Source organism: Tenrec ecaudatus, chromosome 8 (genome assembly GCF_050624435.1).
Source record: "Tenrec ecaudatus isolate mTenEca1 chromosome 8, mTenEca1.hap1, whole genome shotgun sequence".
NCBI classification, from domain to species: Eukaryota; Metazoa; Chordata; class Mammalia; order Afrosoricida; family Tenrecidae; genus Tenrec; species Tenrec ecaudatus.
In genome coordinates this window covers 131,772,894-131,794,216 of record NC_134537.1, presented here as the reverse complement: position 1 = coordinate 131,794,216, position 21,323 = coordinate 131,772,894, and the positions used below count along the sequence as shown (strand labels likewise).

At 40.6% G+C, this 21,323-nt stretch overlaps 1 protein-coding gene across 1 annotated transcript; it reads right to left on the bottom strand.

The window, feature by feature from the left end:
• Positions 1-9,972: 9,972 nt before the first annotated feature.
• Positions 9,973-20,364, bottom strand: AGA (aspartylglucosaminidase). Its single transcript, XM_075556857.1, has 9 exons — positions 20,116-20,364; positions 17,927-18,080; positions 17,294-17,406; positions 16,122-16,234; positions 14,769-14,886; positions 13,978-14,053; positions 12,678-12,785; positions 11,874-12,007; positions 9,973-10,332 (listed from the first exon to the last, which is right to left on the bottom strand). Exons 1-9 carry the CDS (start codon positions 20,240-20,242, stop codon positions 10,232-10,234), a joined length of 1,044 nt encoding a protein of 347 aa, XP_075412972.1. The 5' UTR covers positions 20,243-20,364; the 3' UTR covers positions 9,973-10,231.
• Positions 20,365-21,323: the final 959 nt, after the last annotated feature.

Genomic DNA, 21,323 nt, shown 5'->3' with positions numbered 1-21,323 from the left:
ATTCCTAGTCTAAAGCGGGATTTGCATTAAATGAAAGGTGTGATCTGAAAAGGTAATAAAATTAAATGCTAAGTACTCTCTGTATTGTGTTCAAAAGATAATAGAATTAAATGCCAAGTATGTGCAGTATGTGAACAGAACAGGGAAATACTGCTTGGCTTCAAATCAGGAAAGGTATACATCAGGGTTGTATCCTCTCACTATATTTATTTATTTTCTATATACTGAGCATACAATAATCAGAGAAGCTGGATTAAATGAATGCAGATTAAGAAGAATGCAACATCAGAGTTGGAGAATAGCTTACTAATAAGCTGAGATCACAAAAAAGTTCTTGTTGAAAATCCAGAGACCTTGAAGCACTTGATGATGAAGATCAAGTATTGCACCCTCCAAAATAGAGTACAATTCAAGGCAAAGAAAACCAAAATCCTCAAAATTGGACCAATGAAAAGAAAGAAATGGTGACATTTCCCCTTTGATACACATGGAAATTGAGGTTGCCAAGGATTTAATCTTGATTGGGTCCACAATCAATACTCATGAAAACAGCAGCCAAGACACATTGCATTGGGTAAATCTGCTGCACAAGGCCTCATTAGTGTTGAAAGCAAGGATGTTACTTTGAGGTCTAAGGCTTGCCTGACCCCACACCATAGTATTTTCAATGGCCTCATATGCATGTGCAAGTTTGATACTGAATAAGGGAGAGACTTGATCATTAAAATTGATGCATTTGAATTATGATCTAGTGAATCTATTGAAAGTAACATGGACTGCCAAAACAAGTCTGTCTTGGAAGCTTCTACAATAATGGGGTGAAATATAAGCCCAATTTTGAGGATGGGGTAGGACGGAGCAGTTTCCTTTGGTTGCACACAGGGCTGCCACGAGCCGGAACTGACTCAAGCGCACCTTGCAACAACGAAGTGACTATATCAATGTTGTCAGAATTACCTAGGAAGAATTACCTTAATGTATATGCTGCTGTTGTTGGGTCCTATCCAATGTGTTCCAGCTCATGGTGGTCCCGTGTACCATAGAACAGAACACTGCCTCGTCCTGACCCACCCTCAGAGCATCGCTGTGTCCGAGCGCGTTGTCGTAGTGACTGTGTCAGTCCATCTTGCTGTGGGTCTTCCTCTTTCTCACATCCCTCTACATTACCAAGCAGGATGGCATTCCCCAGGGACTGGTTCCCCTGGTAACATATCCAAAGTAGGTGACATGAAGTCTTGCCATCTTCTTCTAAAGTGTACTCTGGCTGTAACTTATTCTAAGACAGTTTTATTCGTTCTTCTGGAAATCCATGGTGCATTTGATTTTCTTTGCCAAACCATAATTCAAAGGCATCCAGTCTTCTGTGGTCATTCTCATTCATTTTTTACTTTCTCATATACACAAGTTATTGAAAATCCCCCGGCATGGATCAGTGACACCTTAGTCTTTAAAATGACATCCTTGCTCTTGAATGCAGTCTTGTGCAACATATTTGCCCAATGAAATATATTATTGATGTATTGACTGCTGCTTCTAGGATAATTGATTCTGGATTAAAGCAAGATGAAATCCCAGAGCACTTCAATCTTTTCTCTGTTGATCATGATGCTTATTGATCTAGTTGTGATTATTTTTATTTTCTTAATGTACAGATGTCATGCTTATTGAAGGCTGTAGTCTTTGATCTTCATCAGTAAGTGCTCCAAGTCCCTTCACTTTCAGCAAGAAAGGTCGTCAACTGCACATCACAGGTTATGAATGACTCTTCATCCAGTCCTGATGCTACATACTTCATATAGTCCAGTTTATCAAATTATTAGCTCAGCATGCAGATGGAAAGGATAAAATGCTGATATACACAATTTATAGTGTTGAATCATGCACTCTCCCCTGCTTCTAGTCAAACGACTGCCTTTTTTGTCTTCGCAAAGGTTCCGCATGAGAAATTAAGTGTTCTGGAATTACCATTCCTCATTATGTTATTCATAATTTGCTGTGATCCACAGGTCTAAAGTCCTTTGTATTGCCATAAACCACAGGAAATATCTCTTTGTGTTATGCGTGAGCTATGTCCATTTACTTTTGTCTAATATTAGCCAAGTGGTAGAAGATTTCCTCTAGGGTCAGAAGGAAAAGAAAGAAAGAAAATGCAGGTGGTGAAGGAAGCTCTGGATCTACTTTTTACCTTTACCACATTCTATATGACAGCAAGATAGTCTATATGACCAAGATTCAGGTGAAGCAAATCACCAGTTATTCTCCTCCATGAAAAGTTGAATCACGTTTAAATTTCTAAGGTTATTTCCCCTGGAGTTACTTTCTTGTTTTTCCCAAATTTAAGTAAACATTTATAAGTTCTATTTCAATATTATTGATTCACAATTCTCTTTGCCAGTCATGTTATTTCACTTGCATGTTATTCCTACTTGCATTCCTATAACCCCAGTGAGCAATGAAATCAAAATAAAACAATTATCAATAAAGTGAGTTCCCTTTGTTCATATCATCATCAAGCAAGAGCAATAATATTCACAAAAGAAAGATATCTCCTCTGTGGTAATTACACAATTTCATGTCAACTTATAATTAAGAATGAAGTCTAACCTGTCAATCAGGTCACAGTCAGGTGATACCTCCTTGTGGGCGTGGCCTTCTCATGAGGATGCTGGAACTTCATCTCTTCCACCCTGGAGAGAGGACACACTATCGCTCTGCTTCACATTCCTGGCATTTTTTTTTGGTTAATAAATCATTTTATTGGGGGCTCTTACAGCTCTTATATCAATCCATTAAGCACATTTTTACACATGTTGCCATCATCATTTTAAAAAAATCATTTTATTGTGGGCTCTCATACAACTCTTATCACAATCCATTCATCTATCCATTGTGTAAAGCACATTTGTACATTTGTTGCCATCATCATTCTCAAAACATTTGCTTTCTACTTGAGCCCTTGGTAACAACTCATTTTCCCCTCCCTCCCTACTCCCCCCTCCCTCATGAACCCTTGATAATTTAAAAATTATTATTATTTTATCCCTTCACCCACTTTTCTGTTGTCCATCACCAGGGAGGAGGTTATATGTAGATCCTTGTAATCGGTTCCCCCTTTCTATCCCACCTTTCCTCCACCCTCCCGGTATCGCCACTCTCATCACTGGTCCTGAAGGTTCTAGAAGGCTTGTCAACAGGCATGTGGGTCAGCCGACCCACATTCCTATTGACAACCCCCTGGAGCTATGCTGACGGCAGCCAGAACCCTGGAGATTCTTTCACCACCACTGGGCCCACAGGGCTTTCCACCCACCTCTCTGTGATCTTTCTGCAGTTGGCATCATTGCACTTGCTGCATAAATCTAAAAAGGAATTCATGTTCTAATATCAGACCTATGGCCTCTAATTGAACTTATAGACTTGGATATTTTATTTATGCATTATTACTTCTTTTCTTTTTATTTTATTTTTTAATGATTGCATTAGGGGATCGTACAACTCTTATCACAATCCATACATACATCAACTGTGTCAAGCACATTTGTACATTCATTGTCCTCATCATTCTCAAACATTTGCTCTCCACTTAAGCCCCTGGCATCAGCTCCTCATTTCTTCCCCTCCCTCCTTACTCCATCCTCCTTCAAGAACAATTGGTAATTTATAAATAATTATTTTGTCATATCTTGCATTGTCGGACATCTCCTTTCACCCACTTTTCTGTTCTCAGTCCCCCAGGGAGGAGGTTATATGTAGATCCTTGTAATCAGTTCCCCCTTTCCATCCTACCTTTTCTCCACCCTCCAGTATCGCCACTCTGAAGGGATCTGCCCTGGATTCCCTGTGTTTCCAGTTCCTATGCATACCAGTATATATATCCTCTGGTCAACCGAGATTTGTAAGGTAGAAAAGGAAGCATGATTACTTCTTGATAAAAAGCTTATATACATATGAAGGTTTAAAGGCCTTTGTATTATCATACAACTCTCTCTCTCTCTCTCTCTCTCTCTCTCTCTATATATATATATATATATATATATATATATATATATTTATAACCCTAGAAGTCTACCTGGACTAACACAACCTATAGGTGTATTATATTTAACCCATTTTCTATTTAAATTTAAATCTTAAAAAATGTTTACAAAGTTAATTTCTAGCTTTCTATTTAGATATATGGGGAAATGATTTCCACCAGAACCAATGTGAATTAACTTTGTGACTTCACATAGAAACGCCTTTGTGAAACTTATGTGTACTGCATTTGTCAGTTTAACACCAAACTTGCTGGGGAAAGAGAAATCATGTACTTTTAGCTTAATTCTGCTTTACTGGGCTATTATTACTGTGATTACTCAATGTATTTATGAGTGAAAATACTGAGTTTATTATTGATATACATGAAACCTATTGCTTTCAAATCTGTTCTGACCCGTCATGACCCTAAAGAACAGAACAGAACTGCCCCAAAGGGTTTGCAAGACTAATTTTTATAGAAACAAGACTGTAAAGCAACTGGCAGATTTAAACTGCTAAACATTTGGTGAGCAGCTGAGCACTTCCCCACTGCAAGTAAGGGTTCCACGTCTACAGGTATTAGCTTTCAAAGTACTATCATTAGCATTCAACCTAAAACCACTGTTATTGATCATTACCATTGCATCAGCCTCTACTCGTAGTAACATATAAAAAACAGAACTGAATATTGCCCAGACCTGCGCCAAGTTCATTGCCGTTGTTACATTTGAGTCTACTGTTCAGACGATCGTGTCAGTTGATGGTTTCTCTCCTTTTTTAGCTGTTTTTCCAATTATTATATTCTTTCTTTGGTTAACCAAAGTCTCCCCAACTTTAAGTCTAATGAACATTCTGGGCAGGAGCGACCAATTCCATACGCTTTCTCATTTGTGGAAAATCAATTCAGTGGATTTTTTTATAGAGCTGAGCACTTTTGTTAAAAGTGTTCTCCAAATGACTTAGACACGTAAGAAGGTCTGAGACCAAGTGACCTCCAGACCGTCCTTGAAAGGATGTCTTTCTACTGTAATATAAAGCAAATGAAACGTGGAGATCAGTATAAAAATAGCAGAATTAGTAAAGGTTGACGACTATACTACACGTTTAGTTTTATTACTGACTTCTAGATGAAGACAAAATGATCGTAAAGGAAAGGATGACTCAATGATAAATGATGCCAAGGAAAGCACAGAACTCCGTCATTGCCTTTCAGGGATAGAGCTGACCCCAAACAAAATGAACCTAGATGATGTATGCATTGACTTATTTCTTTTGTTTGATCGTGTTTAAGGGGATTTATTAAAGGGGTTAATAGGTTATCAAATGTTAAGATCAGTATACATTAAGGATATGTTCATTGGTCTCTAGCAACTTCTCTCCTCAGTCAGCAACCAAGTCTTTCTCCGGTGCTTCCTCTAAGCCAGTGGTTCCCAACCTTCCTAATACTGCGACCCTTTCATACAGTTCCTCATGTTATGGTGACCGCCGCTCCCCCACCATAAAATTATTCTCATTGCTACTTCATAGCTGTAATTTTGCTAATGTTATGAATTGGGCGACCCCTTAGAAAGGGCCATTTGACCCCCAAAGGGGTTGCAACCCACAGATTGAGAACAACTGCTACGCCATGTCATCCCTTGGCCTGTCTTCCCGAAGGACCAGGAAGCCCACCTTTCCAGTGTCACCGTCTCATTGTCTGGTGAGCTTCTCTTGCTCTGCCCTATAATGTCGGCCTCTGCCACCTGAGACAGAGAGCAGTAATGTGCTCTTCCAGTGGGTCCTGGTCTTTCTCGCTTCTCCTTCTTCAAAGATGGCTCATCCTTATAGCTTGAGGGTGGTAACAAAAACTGGCCGGCACCCTCTATTGAGTTACATATGTACATAGACCCTATTTGCTTAGTTCCAGTCAATCATTTGCTGGGAGTAACAGAGGCACAGGTATAAGAACCGTAGTAAGAAATTTCACTCTGCTACAGGCCATCCTGTGGTTCTTCTAGCCATTCCATTGGCATCTTTCTTTTTGTTAAGAGGAAATACACTATAAATTTAATCTTTCCAACAGAAAAATACATACAGGTTGTAATAACTAAAAGATACAAAGTCTTGGAAAAAAACTCATTAAGATGGTCTTAAAATCATTGAACAAGTTATGGTATTTTTGAAGATGTAAGAAGCAAAGGAAAACATTTGAAATTGGCTAGTAATCACCTTCTTACTAGTATCTGGACAATTAGAGTCCCAAAGAACCTTTTTAAGCAGCTAGCGAAATTTGGATAAAAATGCATTAATTAAGGACACACTTTGTTTTGTTTTTCTTTTTATCATGTGATCTCCATATTTCTTTCTTTTTTAATCACAATATCGTTCAAGTTTCCATAGTATGTCCGAAAGAAATGATCCATAATAAATAGTAGTAACTGTCTTAGTTTCCACTACTTAGGGGCCCCCTGTCCAAATTCTGCGTAACAGCTGTAGTGAAGGTTTTATTTGTCTGTTGACTATCAGGGAATATCTTCCTCTTCTCACATTCTGGTTCCTGGTTCCTTGGAGAGCTCCTGTGGGACAACGTCTATGTTCCTCCATCTCTGGTTGCTTGCTAACTAATTGTGGCGCTAACCTCTAGTTGGCAGCTTAAGTCTGTCCATGGGAGAAAAGACCTAGTCTGCTCCTGTACAGACATAGCCTAGAACACGCACCGCGCTGTCCAATCCCCGTAGGAGTTTTCAGTGGAATTGTCTCAGAAGCACACATCAACAGTGTGTTCTATGATGCCAATGGAAACACCCAACTAGTGAATATGGAATCATTACGTCTGGGAAAAGAAAAAGGTTTCTATGGCGCTCAGGTTATATTTTCTATACTGTTTAGGACTAACAATAAAGTCAATTCTGAAAAAAGAAAGGCAAGCCATTTAAAGTTTCACAGACATGCTATTGGACAAGCAGCCCTCACAGGGCTTCTTTGCCCCTCCTGTGGGTCGCCCATGAAAATCTACACCGTGGAGCTTCTTTTGCTATGAAGATAGCTTGTTTGGTGATGTTTGTTTTATGCTTCATGTGCACTTTAATGTTCTTCTTAGGCGTGTGTCTCATATGAGACTGGTAACACACAGCTGTACCTGGTCCTCGAGGGGACAGACAGGGGCCCTTGTGTGTGTAGCCCAGTGACTGGGGTTGGCTGCCTAATGTGACTCAGTGGCTATGGAGGAACCAATGCTGATTATTAAAGCTGATCTCACTTTCATTCTGCTTTGCTGGGAGTGAATGCTCTTGTACGCAGTGCCTTTGAGCAGTGTCTTCCTTACAAACTTCAACACTAATGTGGTCCAGAACAGGCGCTGTGGTGGCGTGGTAATTGGTCTACTAACCCCGAGGTCAGCAGTGTGTAACCACCAGCTGATCTGCAAGGGAAGGACAGGCTTTCCACTCATAGAGTTAGCCTTAAAAACTCACAGGGGCAGTTCTACTCTGTCCTATAGGGTGGCTATGAGTTAGCATCTACTTGATGGCAGTGAGTTTGATTTTTAAAGATGGAATGTGCTGAGATCCTGGGACTTTGGGTATTCATACATCATCGACACAGTGATGGTAAATATCACTCCAACAACAATTAATGAAAATTGTACTTTTGATGTGTGATGGGGATTTGTGTGTGCTTAATGGACTCTGAGTTGTCCCCTGAACATCAAAGGAGATGCTGGTGGAATTTATTCTGCAGAAGAGGCCAACTTCAATGGCAGGTTGACATCGTGAATTCTACCTCAAGAGTTTGGCTATTGTAGAGTGTTAATAGTTTTGGAATTCTCGCTCCAACCCCAAACTAGTGAGCCTTATCTGTTGAATATTTAACCTCTGCCCTCTAAGCCTCTTTCAGTAGAAGTTAGACTCTTCCAGAGAAGAATCCCTTTCTGATGCTGTAGGTGCTCTGAGGAGGGTGCTCTTCGAGCCTTCACCCAACTTTTATAGCTTCCTTGACATCACTCATAGAGATGTCTCATTTTACAATCTTTTCAGGTCTTTGTGGTGGGTTCTGGGTTCTCTACCCAAATCCCCATATCTTTTTTCTCCATGTCATCAGACATCACTTCTCTGACATGTGCTATGCATTGAGTTTTCGACACCACTCATTATATTTTCTATAACATCTTCAGTGCCTCGGAAATTTTTCATGCTGTCCATATATTTTCCAAGTTACTGACAACAGCCCATGTGCTGCTGTCCCCGGCTGGGCCAACGTGACCGATCATGCTGTGTACAGCGACTGACCTCTAGTCCATCGAGGTGGCCTCCTTCTTGTTGTCACAATCCCTGATATAAAGCTTCCTCAGTAGATGGAAAGCTTTGATTATGACCCGATCGAGGGGTTGGAGGAGTGACATAGTGTTCGCCTAAATGAAAAGACTTTCTACATGAGACTGTGCATTTTTAAGTTCTGCATATTATCCAAAAATCCTAAAACGATGAAGACAAGCTTTTTCCTGAGGAGACAGTCCTCTATTTCTAGGATGAAACCAATTTTGTTGGTTTTGGTATTGTAGAACCAATAACAAACTACTTCAAGCACAATCCCTGATTTTTTGTTCCAACTCCAATAGGCGGCACCTGTTCAGGTTTTGCCATTTAGGTTGCATTTACAGTGTGCACAGCATTACAAGTTTGCAGTTCAGGCTTCTCTTAGCATTAGTGCACAGTAGTAACATCGCAGTCACTCAATGATTTAAAGTGAGGGATTTGGGAAGCCAGTTATACTCTCTACGCTCATTTGCCAACCTCCTTATATCTCTTCTCCCACGATGTTATAAGAAAACCCTGTTCTTATAACACTTATCAAATATTTTAAAAATTCTTCTGCTGTCTTTAATCGACAGAAGCCACCTCACCTTCAAGTTTAACATTTTTCACATGGTATCACCATTTGAAATGTGCAAGCCAGGGAACATTAGCTGAGAAAAAGTTTAACATTTTACTGGCTTTTTTTTTTTTTTTAAGGATTTCAGCCTCTTGACAATGCTGTCAAATTCACGGTATCAGTTGTCATCTCATGAATTTATAAATGTGGCCACATTTTCATCTTTTTAACGGTTCATCCTGTATTCTAGGTGCGACTTTAGCACTCTGTGGCATGGCTCATGAACAGATTAGAGAATTTCCTCATGCATTTTCTGGATGTATTGATTAACATTGAACTTACAGCCATCAGCACTATAACTCACACTTAAATAAAGCTTACTGAACACACATTTTCTCCATAAGATACATCACAGTATTCTTTCTCAGAGAACGCGAGGCTGCTTTAAAAGCAGAATCATTTGTTAAAAAGCACAAAGACAATATTACACTGAACAGACAGTGCCAAGGGCTCTTGTTTTCAAGGAGCGAAGCCACAGAAGCACCGCGCTCCCTGGTTCTGCATCAGCTGGGAACCTGTTTGCCGGGGAGTCATGTTTTTTACTTTTGTCATTCTATGTAGGTGCAAGTGCACCAATGGATGTGAAGTGCCTCAAATAATAATTTTGGGTAACACATACATTTTAGTGAGTAACCAAACCCAGAACCTGCAAATAATGAGGATCAGCACTTAAAAATCCCGAAGGATACATATTAACAATTTCTTCTCTCTAAGGCTATTATGTGAAACTAATGATCAATGATGAGATGTATCACTCAAAATATATCGAATCCAATCAGCCTTTATCATACTGTGACTCACTGTCTTCTTTGGCTTTATAAAACTTAGATAATCTACTTTGAAAATATAGATATACTTTATGTAAACTCATGTATAAACTGACCTAAATATCCGCCAAGGCACCCAATTTTACCACAAAAAATTGAATCCAAAAATGTGCTGAAAAACTCGGCTTATACTCAAGTATATACGGTAGCTCTTTTGGCTTAAGTATCACTATAGAGATATACCAACAAAGCAACAATTTCTTGAAACAACAACCAGAAATCTAAGTATTACATGAAGTTTAATAACTATAAAATATATACACACTCAATAATTTTTGGAGGTCATGTGATAGCTTAACTAAAAGCAAAATAAACCAGTTACAGATACAGAAGGTGAACTGGCCATTTTAGTGTAAATTTATTTTTGTGCTTACATTACACCGGGAATTTGGAATACACATGGGATACTTTATAATGAGTAATCTTTCCAGCCGTTGTTTCCTTCTTCTTTAAATACAGATGCTGACAGAAAAGATGGATTAGATGCAGTCTACTTTTTCCTCAGTGGGCTGATTTTTTAGAGAATTATAAGCCATGAAAGTAAACTGGGTAAATGTTGGAAGTTTATTGCAAGCAGCACCTGGGGCCAAGAAAAGATAAAGTTCTTTTGGTTAAACACACACACACACACACACACACACACCACACACACCACACACACACATACCCCCCACACACACATACCACACGACACACATACACACACACTTTGCCAACGAGTCAATTCTGCCTCATAGAAATTCTGAGTTGAGACAATTGCTTAACCATTGCCCTACAAGGGCTCCGTTTAGATGGGCTGAAGTAGGTATTGTATAATTGCTTGATGCTGGCTATGGTGTGGCCCTCCCTAGTCAGGAAGACGTAATAGTTCATGAGATTATGGTCATAAGTAGCCATCTCTGAGGGCCCAGGAACTTAACCGGTATTTTTACTTTAAGCATGCTTTAAAAATTTTATTTGTATTTATTTTGTAAATTTATTAAAAATATGTTTTAGCCCTACGCTAAAAATTCCATTTCTCTAGTCACCATTGCATTCCCATCCTTCAAAGACCCTTTCCGCCACCACGTTTCATACTCGTTCTCTTCCTAACAGAATGACAGACAGCTACTTCTTTATCAGGAAGCTCTAGTAAGTTCATCTCAAGTAGTGGTTTTCCTCTCGCCCTCTAATGCACACAGCAGGTTTCTTCCTCTGCTAACCCACCTAAAAGGGTGCTTGCTGTCTTACTATCATTATTTCAAATATAAGGAACTCGTCATCTGTAATCAGAAAATTAAATTTTTACACCCTGCTAAATCTAACTTCATGCCTTCTCTGTTTCATTTCTTAAGAGAAAATCAATGAAACGAACCTATTTTATACATAAAGCTTCCCTCACCCCATAACTCTATTGACTTTTGTATCTCAGTTCTTAGAAAATAATAAGAGATTCCTCAAACAAGTTTTTCAAACACAGAACTGTGGGAAGTGAAAGATCAAAGAACAATAATAAGCAGGCTAACCTAATAAGTCATATTGATCAGTAAGCTGTGTATCTTCTGCATCTGAAAACTCACTAATGAGAACCAGCAGTGGTTGATCTTGAAATGCTTTGAAACGCTGATATGTTCACATAGAAAGTAAAAGATGGAAAGGACAGGCCTAAAGCAGAGAACAAAAATCTGCTAACTTTAGTTTTTAAAACTTTCTAGTTTTTACTAAGAAAACATTAAAAAAAATTCTGAGGCTCCAAAAGAAGTATGGATGAAAATTCATCACTATCTTCTTCTAGTTAATGAATGTAATTAAATATCCTAGTTTATTTCAAATATGAACCGGAACTGAAGCTACACTTCTCTTAGAAAACACATGAAAGAAAAGTTCTAGTACCAAAGAATGCATATGAAAACCAGCAGTCAACCACAGGAGGGTGTTAGGTGTATTTTTAACACTTTTCAGGGGTAGTTCTCAAAAGGTTCACAAGTTGATTAATGTAAATCAAAGAAACATTTACTAGTGCCTACTTTATAAAGTGCCTTTTTTTAATTACATAGAAGTGGAATGCACTACACTATTTAAAAAATAGATTTTATTAGCACATGTAAGGTCACACAAATGCAAACCCCAAAGATGACTTACCGTAACTTCCAGTCACATTTGCACATATAACGGCTCCAAAGAAATTTGGAAAATACTTCTGAATTCTTAAAATCACTTTTTGGCAAGCTCTGGTTGGATCTTCTCCTTGTCTCATGTACTCTACTGCTTGGTAGCTAATTTGAACAGAGGTGAAAGTTTATAAGTATTAAGTGCCAAATAGATGACTTCAAGTTAGAAAGGTAAAAATATAGAAACTTTCACCTTTGAAAGAATACATTAATGAGCAGTAATCAGTTACGCTTACAAGAACAACAAATTGAAAACGAGTTAAGTTTGACACAATGCCTATCCTTTCAGCTGATACACAATTAGTATCAGCTAAGAAGGACCATAGATGCTTTGTTTGGGCTATTACTTTAGTTATGCCTGTCTTTATTAGTCAGAAGCCATAACGTACAGAGGTGAGGAGCCCAGGGGCTCCGGCCAGGGGAGACGGGGTGATATTTTAGTAGTCAATGTTTTAGTAATTATTTGTATACAATTGCTCCATCTCTCACGTTTACTTTCAATCATGATTGTTCTGTTGTTTAGTGATCAAGCATAAAGTATTCACTCAAACTATTTAAATAGCTATTAAGTTTCTCATTTATTCAGAAGGACTCTGCTAACGGAACTTCAATGATTGCAACCATTAAAATGATAGGCATGTATGGCTACAGCTTCGGAAAGGGTTTCTCTGCACACAAAGCTGAATTATATGGCACCAAAATAGAAAAAAAAAGATTATCCATTAGAATATCTTCCCTAAAAATCTGGAAAACTCACAAACGAAACAGTCCGCACCTTGGTAGGAAGCGCATCAGGACGTCACCGTCCCCAGTGGCTGCTGCCGCCCCTGCAGTGTCATCGGCATAGGCTCCGGATCCAGGTACGGGGGAATCACCTACCCGGCTTTGTGAGGACATTACAGTAACTTCAGACAAGGAAGTCAAGCATCAAGGACAAACCATTTGTAAAGTTGTTTCAACTATCGGGCTATTTCCATGTAGCCCCCAATCTATGTGTGGGTGTACGTGAGAGTACGTGTGGTAGAATACACGAAACACACAAACTGACCATGTTCACCGTTTTCCAGGGGACATTTCTGTATCATTTTGCACATTCACAATGCTGAGCAACCATCACCATTGCCTCCCAGATGATGATTTTTAAAGCTTTTCCCCCAAAAGAACACTGAAAAGATTTTCATTAGTCTTTTAACTTAGGTTTCCACAAACCCACATACATTCTGTAAGAATTTGAGACCAGCCAGGTACATACCAAGATGGGACAGATTTTACCATGACTCTTCCATTATTACCATCTTTTATCATCTAATTGCTAGATTATCTCAACAGTTTCAAAATTGGTTTCCCTCACCTACATTCTATTCTTGCTTTCAATCTAATGCACCAAACGTTTATCAAGATTTTCCCTTGTAATAACCCTTCAACACTTTTCTACTACTTTGACAATAAGATCAGGCCTCTTTAAACTGTCTTAAGACTCTTGGAAACCTGGATCTAATCTCCCCCTGCAGACTTAGCCTCCATTACTTCCCACCCAAAGTTTCTTTTCCACCAGCTGAGGTCTAGCTCTCAAATGTGTACACCTGTCTATGTGCCAGTCCCTCTGTCTGGATGCTCCCTTACCTGTAGTGGACTCGGGGCTCGATTCCTGGCATCTCTGAACTAGTTTCAATTGGCCACCTCAGCTTAAGTAGATCACACTGCCTTTCCTGGATTCTAAAGCCCTGGCTATTAATCCTTCTCTTTTAGCACTAGTTGGTATCAAGATGATGCTGAAACTCACGGTGACTTCCTGTGTGTTGGTATAAGACCGCGTACCTCAGGGCTTTTGAACAGATCAATCTTTGGAAGCAGGCTGCCGTGCCTTTATTCCAAGGTGTTTCTGGTTGTCATTCCAACTACTTAACAGCTAAGCAGATTAGCCGTTTGTACCACCCAAGGAATCCCTGTTCTACATTTGTCTCACAAGTCAGAATAAGGCAATGCTTTACATTCTGCATCTTCCTATAGCACCCAGCACATAGTCTTTGACCTTCACACGTATCTGTGATATCTACTGTACTGGAAACACTGACCCAGGTATTTTGAATTTTATACCATTTGTAGAGGTGCCAGCAGCAGTGTGTCCTGTCTTATGGATTACAACCATACCTAGAAGTTACACAGAAACAAAAACAAAATTATTGTAGGCACTATAAGAGTCCGAATCAATTCCAAGACACTGAGTATATTTTGGTTCACTTTAAAATTTACCTCAAGTCTAGTCAAATGATCTATAACTGGTAACACAAACATGTTCTCTCATTCATTTCAAGTAGAAAGAAAAGAAAATATAGGAGTACTAAAAGTTACACCAATGGTATAATTTGTGCTTCTTAATGAGCTGCTTGCATGGTGCCAACATCACTTGTCAGATATCCTATATCCTCACCAAGTTATTTTCAACACCTTTCAAAAGTAACATGTAAGAAAAATTATTTTTCTTCAATATAGCAAACAGTATAAAATTATCAATGCTAGAGCAAATACATATTTATCATTGGATTTCACATGTCTTGTATGTAGTATTTTACCAAACAGTATACAAGGGCTAAAGAAATTATGTCTGTATCTGTAGTCGTACTTGGGAATTAAAATAACTAAAATCACTTCTGGCACAGAAGCAACAAGAAGTCATTGAGCGCTACGTGGGAAGGGTGTAGCACTGTGCTTCTGTAAAGCTGTACCTTGGAACCCTCGGGGCATTTCCACTGTCCTGAAGAGCTGCTATGAAGTGGAACTGATGCGATGGCAGTGGATTCGGTTTCTGAAGGCAATTAAACATCGCTAAATTTTAGCCATAAGAATTGTATGAAAGTGAAATTACCGATAGTATCGTGACCATGATGATCTTTTTCTTTGTAGGTAGGATCCTCTTGTTTTAAAATACTATGTGGCTTGGGTTTGTAGGGTCCACAGTATTTTGAAGCATCTGGTATTACATTCTGTAAATGAGATTTAAGTCCTTTTTGTTAAAAATCACAAGTAGTTACACTAGCAAGAACCCCAAAAGACACCTGGTAACTGAGAGATATAAATTTATAAATAGTTGAATTTTTATGTGGTAAAAAATGGGTAAAATTTTATTAGATATTGACATTGATCTTAGAATTATGTAATTTGGGCTAGACATGACATCCCTGTTTTTTTCTCTAAATGTCTAAACTTCCCAATATAATGGAAAATGTAAATAAAGAATTCAATTCGCTATTAATTCACATATACAAGCCAATCTCCAAAGTTTACTGCCTAGAGTACAGGTCTTAGATTTATATAAAAATATGTATTTACCATATATATACGTGTATAAGCCACGTTTTCCAGCATATTTTTATGCAGTTTTCATGGTAAAATTAGGTGCCTCAGTGGATATTTGGGTTGTCTTACATTCGAGTATATATGGTAAGTCTTTTATTTTCGCCCCCCCCCATAGGTTTATATGAACACATTCCATGTTATACTCTAAAATTTGTTTGTACATTTAGAAGCTAAAAAATCCAAACCCATACATGTAGGTTGTATATATAGGTTGGTTTAAAGGCAAGCAAGCAAAGACAAATACCTTAAAGATTAGCACCGCGGGGTATCCCTCTTAACCTAGCATTGTGAGTCTCCAGCTACTAATCCTAATCCCAGAGACTTTGATTATTCAGAGGTAACTAGGATTTAAGGCAGAAACAGATGAGAGACTAAGATACTTTAGAGAAGAGAGCCGGATAATAAAGTCAAACCGGTTTATGCTAAAAGTCTCACTGGTTCAAGGACCAGCTATCCCACATGTAGTGTACGAGATACACTTGGAGGGGCAAGATATTGGGACACTTCACATTGATAATCTCTAAGAGATATTGTGTTAATGATATTTGATGATTGCTCCCCCCCGCCCCCCAAGACTTGGAGCCCTTTGCTATAAAGGTTGTAAGCAGAACAGCTCTGAGGTTGGCAGTTCCCTCTCCAAACAAAAGAACTTCAGTTTAAAAATCCCAGAGACCAGTACTTCTTGGATTTGTTTTCAATTTAACCAGGGAGCTTTTAAGCACATAATCCTCATAGAGATCCAATTTTAACCACTGGTTCTCATGTGCAGCCAGGATGCTAACTAGCACCTAGACAGCAGCTGGGCAGTGGTGAGCAGAGGTGACATCAAAATATATTCAAAAGATTAAGTATCTACACATACCTGCCAATAATTGGGCTGGCAGTTCTGAGCAAGCCAATCTGAATGAAGAGCTCTAGAAACATCGGTGGACAAATCTTCAGCGATAAATCCCATGCTTTCCGCGAACTTAGTTGCTGGAGATTGAGATGAAAAACATAAATCATGCAAGTCTTTTCCTTTTAAATAAAGTGTATTGATAGGAGGCACTTTAGGTCCACTAGCACTTAAACCAAACCAAACCCAACGCTGTCAAGTTGATTGTGATTCACAGATCCTATAGAGCAGAGTAGAACGGCTCCACTGGGCGGTCCAAGGTTCTAAATCTTTACAGGAGCGCAGGCTCATCTTTCTCCCATTCACAGGCTGGCAGGTTCAAGTTTCCGTGTTAACCACTTTGCTACTAGGGCTCCAGTAGTCACTAATTGGGTCATGGTTACTTATGGGGATACATGAAGCCTTTCAAAGGAATTTTTGGACGATGAAAGATATAATAGAGTCCATTTCGATATGTCCTCTTTCCTAAACATGCTCTGCTGAGGCCCTTGGATGTGCATTATAACAATTCTTCTTTTCTGCCTCCCTTCCACAGTTCCCTTCTTCTTTATAAAGAGAAGACTCAGCTCTCACTGACACAAAATCTTACACTTCTAAAAAGGGCGAGCTGCCAACAGAAGAACAACAGGAATCCAATGAATGGATACCAGATCCTTTAGCATCTTTTCCCAATTCTGTATTTGAAACAAATGTGAAGGAAGCCTGCTGGAATTCTTGGATAGCAAATCATTAAAAAGAATTCTGGTTATAAATTATGATTTTTAGTATGTATGTTGGATGGAGTTCAAATATTGAAGTGGCACTTTCATTGCAAGATTACATCAAATTTTACCTTCTTGGGCTAGCAATGTACCTTGGGTGCGAGGTGTAATATACGAAGACATTAATGTTGAATTTTGTTTGGGCCTACCAATTAATCATCTCTGGAGAAAGAACTACTTAAAAACATTCCATTTCAATGTCTATGAAGGTGAGAATTACAAGTAACGAAGTAAGTCAGTTACACAAATTGATATTCAGTAAAAGAGCTGGAAATTAAAGTTAGAGGTCTTTTTTAAACTACTACTTTACACAGATTCCTATTTTCCAGAGTAAAGATCATTAGAACACTGCTGTGGAGAAACTTCGCTAGAATATACCTGATTCTCCTACTAAAAGTGTGTGTGTTGTATATTCCAGTATTTTTCGAGCCACACCAATCGCATTTTTAATTCTTCTAAGAGCTCCTACTGCTCCTACATCCATAGTAGTTCTACAAGAAAAACAAAAATCAATAGTTAACAGTTAATTTGCTGTTGTTGTCTTTAATGTACTGCCTTGCTCTGAGAACTTTGTAAATGTTGTTGAAGAAGAGACAGGCACCTATGAGTTCAAGCAAATTCCCATAGCCAGAAAAAAACCGCAAACAAACAGAAAATTAATTTACCATCTACCCCAATAACACTAAAATTCTCAGTCCTTACTAGTTTATTGAAAGGGACCTTAAGGCTTCAGACAAAACAAACAACAACATTTAAGGTTAATGGCTGATATTTACAACGTGTGGTTCTCTTCTAAGGAGACTACTTGCATGTGATTTTAATTCTATTGTTATTCATTGAGAGAGGAAAAGTTCTTGTACCAGGCTGAGTACAGTAGGCTACAGGCTTTGCCCTGTGAGAAAACGCATGCATTCTCCCAGTTGGGATGGTAGGTGGCGTCCAACTTCAATAACTATGACTCCACGTGAAGCAAAGGTGCAGAGGTCAATAGGTCTTGCAGAGCTTTCTTACCCATCCATGATCATGGCATCCAGTGTGGTTTCTCCAAATTCATCAGGACTTCCTCCAAAGCCTACAGTGCCGTCACACTGCTCCTTCTCACACAGAGCACAGCCACTCTCGACTGCATCCAGGGGAGACCCTCCAGACGCTAACGTCCTCCAGGCTGGCAATCAAATGACAACAGTTGAAAACACACCAGACACGCGCTGGTAACTCTTCTCTTGATGTTATTACATTTGCTCGAATATGTTAGTTTTGCATTGTTTTATCAAATGCGACAATGGAGTCAGAACGCTAGACAAAAGTATATGAATGCAAGTAGTCATTCTGAGGAATTCAAAGAGGGGCTATTGGTGCTACTAACCAAACCAAACCAAACCTAAACCAACTGCTGCTGGGAGTGATCGTGTCGGGTAGAGTAGACCTGCCCCACAGCGGTTCCGGGGCAGGTCACATCTATGGAAGCAGACTGCCACATCTTCCTCTAGCAGAGAGACGTTAGTGGGACCAAACCACGGACCTATGGGTGGACCTGTGGGTGGACCTATGGGTGGACCTATGGGTGGACCTGTGGGTGGACCTGTGGTTGGCAGTGGCTGGATGGCATGGTGTTTTGGGGGATAGCCTTAGATTCTTCTGATTCATTATTTATTTAAAAATATATGACTAATACCTTTATTGAGGGGATGTCTATCATATCAAGCCTCAATACTGTAAGAGTACATATTTACAATGCAGGCGTTATATGAATTAACTTGCTTAATCTCCCCAAAAGCTCTTAGGGTAAATTCTCACCTCATTTAAAGAGAGGGTGCAGAGATTCAAGTGAAGTCACTTGTCCAAGGTCACAGAGCGAAATGAGGCAAAGTCACAATTCAGGAGTAGACACTTTTGACACAAGAGGGCACATTCTACTCTAATGCATCTGAAGAACCCCTTACATAGGGAAAGGGGAAGAGGTAGGGGACAATGGGACAGGTAGTTTTTTTTTTTAATCAAAAATCGTTCAATTTTTTTAACAAAAAGTTTTTAAAATAAAGGTGTTCTCCAGTGTACATTTAAAAAATTAAAAGCAAAAAACGCAGTAGCCATGGAAGGTGGATGCCATTGCTGGTCGATATTTTATACATCACTACTGCGACCAGAAGCTATGAAAGTTTAATGTGAGAAGCCCCCCTTCCAGGTCATGCAACTTACACAGAACTGTTCCCTGCCCCAACTGCTGCCATTCCTTTCTGTCTCATTTTCACTGGAACTTTCCCTTCTCACAGCTCTTTCGTTTCTGATTCCTGCACACTGCCTATAACACAAATCCAGCTCCACCAGGTTCTGCCCCCAAAAGGAAATAAATTAACACCCTCACAAGATGGAGTTCTGAAATTACTATGTCTCAAAACCAAGAAACGGGCATAATGCAATGTAGCAATGCCAAGATAGATGCATGTACTATCAATGCACAGTAAATAGGTGTCTGACCCAGGACTGGCCCGAGGGCAGTTGACAGGGGGCACTTCCTGGAAAAAGTGGTGTCTTTAGCGAGCTCGTTCTCAGGCTTGGCTGCAAGCAGACTCACTTTGACTGCTTCACAGAGCAGATTCTGTGGTTTGAGCAGTTAAATTGAAGTCCCAGGTGACGTGAGTATTTTGAGGCTCTGCAGCTTAAACTCGCTTGGAACCTTTTTGCTGAATGCGTTAAGGTGAACAAGAACTTTGGGAGATGAAGGCCGGAAGAGCAAACTGGATGACAGAAAATGTCAGTATGTAGCGAAAAATGTAAATAGGAAGAAAAACACTTTGGGAAGTTACTAGCCATTTACAAAGTTGGAGTATCAGGTGCTGGGCAGAAGTGAGAAGCGAGGTCGGAGAGGCAGACAGGGAGACACTGGATGGCAGGCAAAAGAGAGTAGAGGTCCACTGGAAGAGTTGAGCAGAAAGGTCATGACAGTTTGGGGTAGCAAACGAATTACCTAGGGGCTTAACAGGGGGAGTCGTTTTGAAAGAAGAGGGCCTACAAGGCAGCATTGGTAGGAGGAGGGAGGGCAAGGTCAATTGCAGGAGATGAAGCGCATGGCCAGGGAGGCGGCGGCCTGTCCATTTTCTGGCTTGCTCGCTGGCCCACAGGTGACTTCTCCTTTCCTTCCCCCCCCCCCCTCCAGCCCGTCCCCGCAGCGCTGCCGCCCCACCGGCCGCCGCCCCCACCTGCTTCGGTCGCATTCCTAAAAGGCCAAGTGTTGATGACCAGGGGCAGCGGACTGCAGCTGCCCACGAGGGCCGGCCCGAGCAGGTAGGACATAAGCAGCAGAGGCAGGTTCGACCTCCGCGCCATAGCTGCGCCCGCGGGACTGGGCCTGCTCGGGCGGCTCCGCAGGGACTGAGACCCCGGAAGCGCGCGGCGCAGGGGCACCAGGATCCGCACCCCTCCCTGCTCAGCAAACTCCACTTCCCCAGCGCCCCGCCCACACGGTGGCCACGCCCACCAGGGAGGGGTCAGGCCTCGTTCCCGCAACTCTCGCGAGACTCCTGGGGGCCGCGCGAGACTTTCGTCCCACTGCTGCTGAGGCGTCCTGGTTGCTTTTAAGTCTTCTGCGTTCCTTTGAAGACAATTCTTTTCCCAGTCCCATCAGCTCAATGTTGCTTTCTCATGGCTAAAGGCAGCGCGAATTTCACATTGAAAAATGGGTGTGAAATTAGGCAATCTTGTATAGAATGACCCCGGGACGCAAGAGAATAGCGTGTGTGCGCTCTTCGCTTGGGTTCCACTTTTTATCCATTTAATTAAACGCTCAAGGTGATGCAACACGTGTCTCCCGGGCTTGCCGGCCCCGGAGGTCTGGAACGGCTGCTGAAGCGTGCCGGTGCACGACGAGATTCATTTCCGATGTTTGCACCTGCAGCCTTTTTCAGGACGTCCTTTTCTCGCCGGCCCGAGAGCGGGAACCCAAGCAGAACCCACCTTGCACAGCGTGATGCCCGCCTATACCCCCGGGCCGGCGCTTGCTGCCCGGCGCCTAGCGCCTTCCGTGCTCGGTGAAGGTCCCAGGGCAAGGAGGGAAGGAGCCTTTGCCCGCTTGGAGCTGCTCCTTTCGGTAGTTCAGTTGCTGGGCTGGTGTGAGAGCAAGAGACAGGTATTGCTTCTGGGCTCCTGTGGCCACAGAAAACCAGGACACGGAGTCATTTTAGGATCTCTCTCAATAGAGACACACTTTTAAAATGGGAACTCGGCATTGTGAGGGTAACACAGCTTCTAAGACTTCTAGGCGTATGAAGTGAAATAACAATTTCAAAAGCATCAAATAGCCTCGAAGAATTACCCCAATGCTGGGGAGTGCAGCTAACAAGTGAGCATAATTAAAGAGAAGCGTTATAAATTCCTAAAACAGGAGTTTGGAAGAGAAGCAAGTCATTTG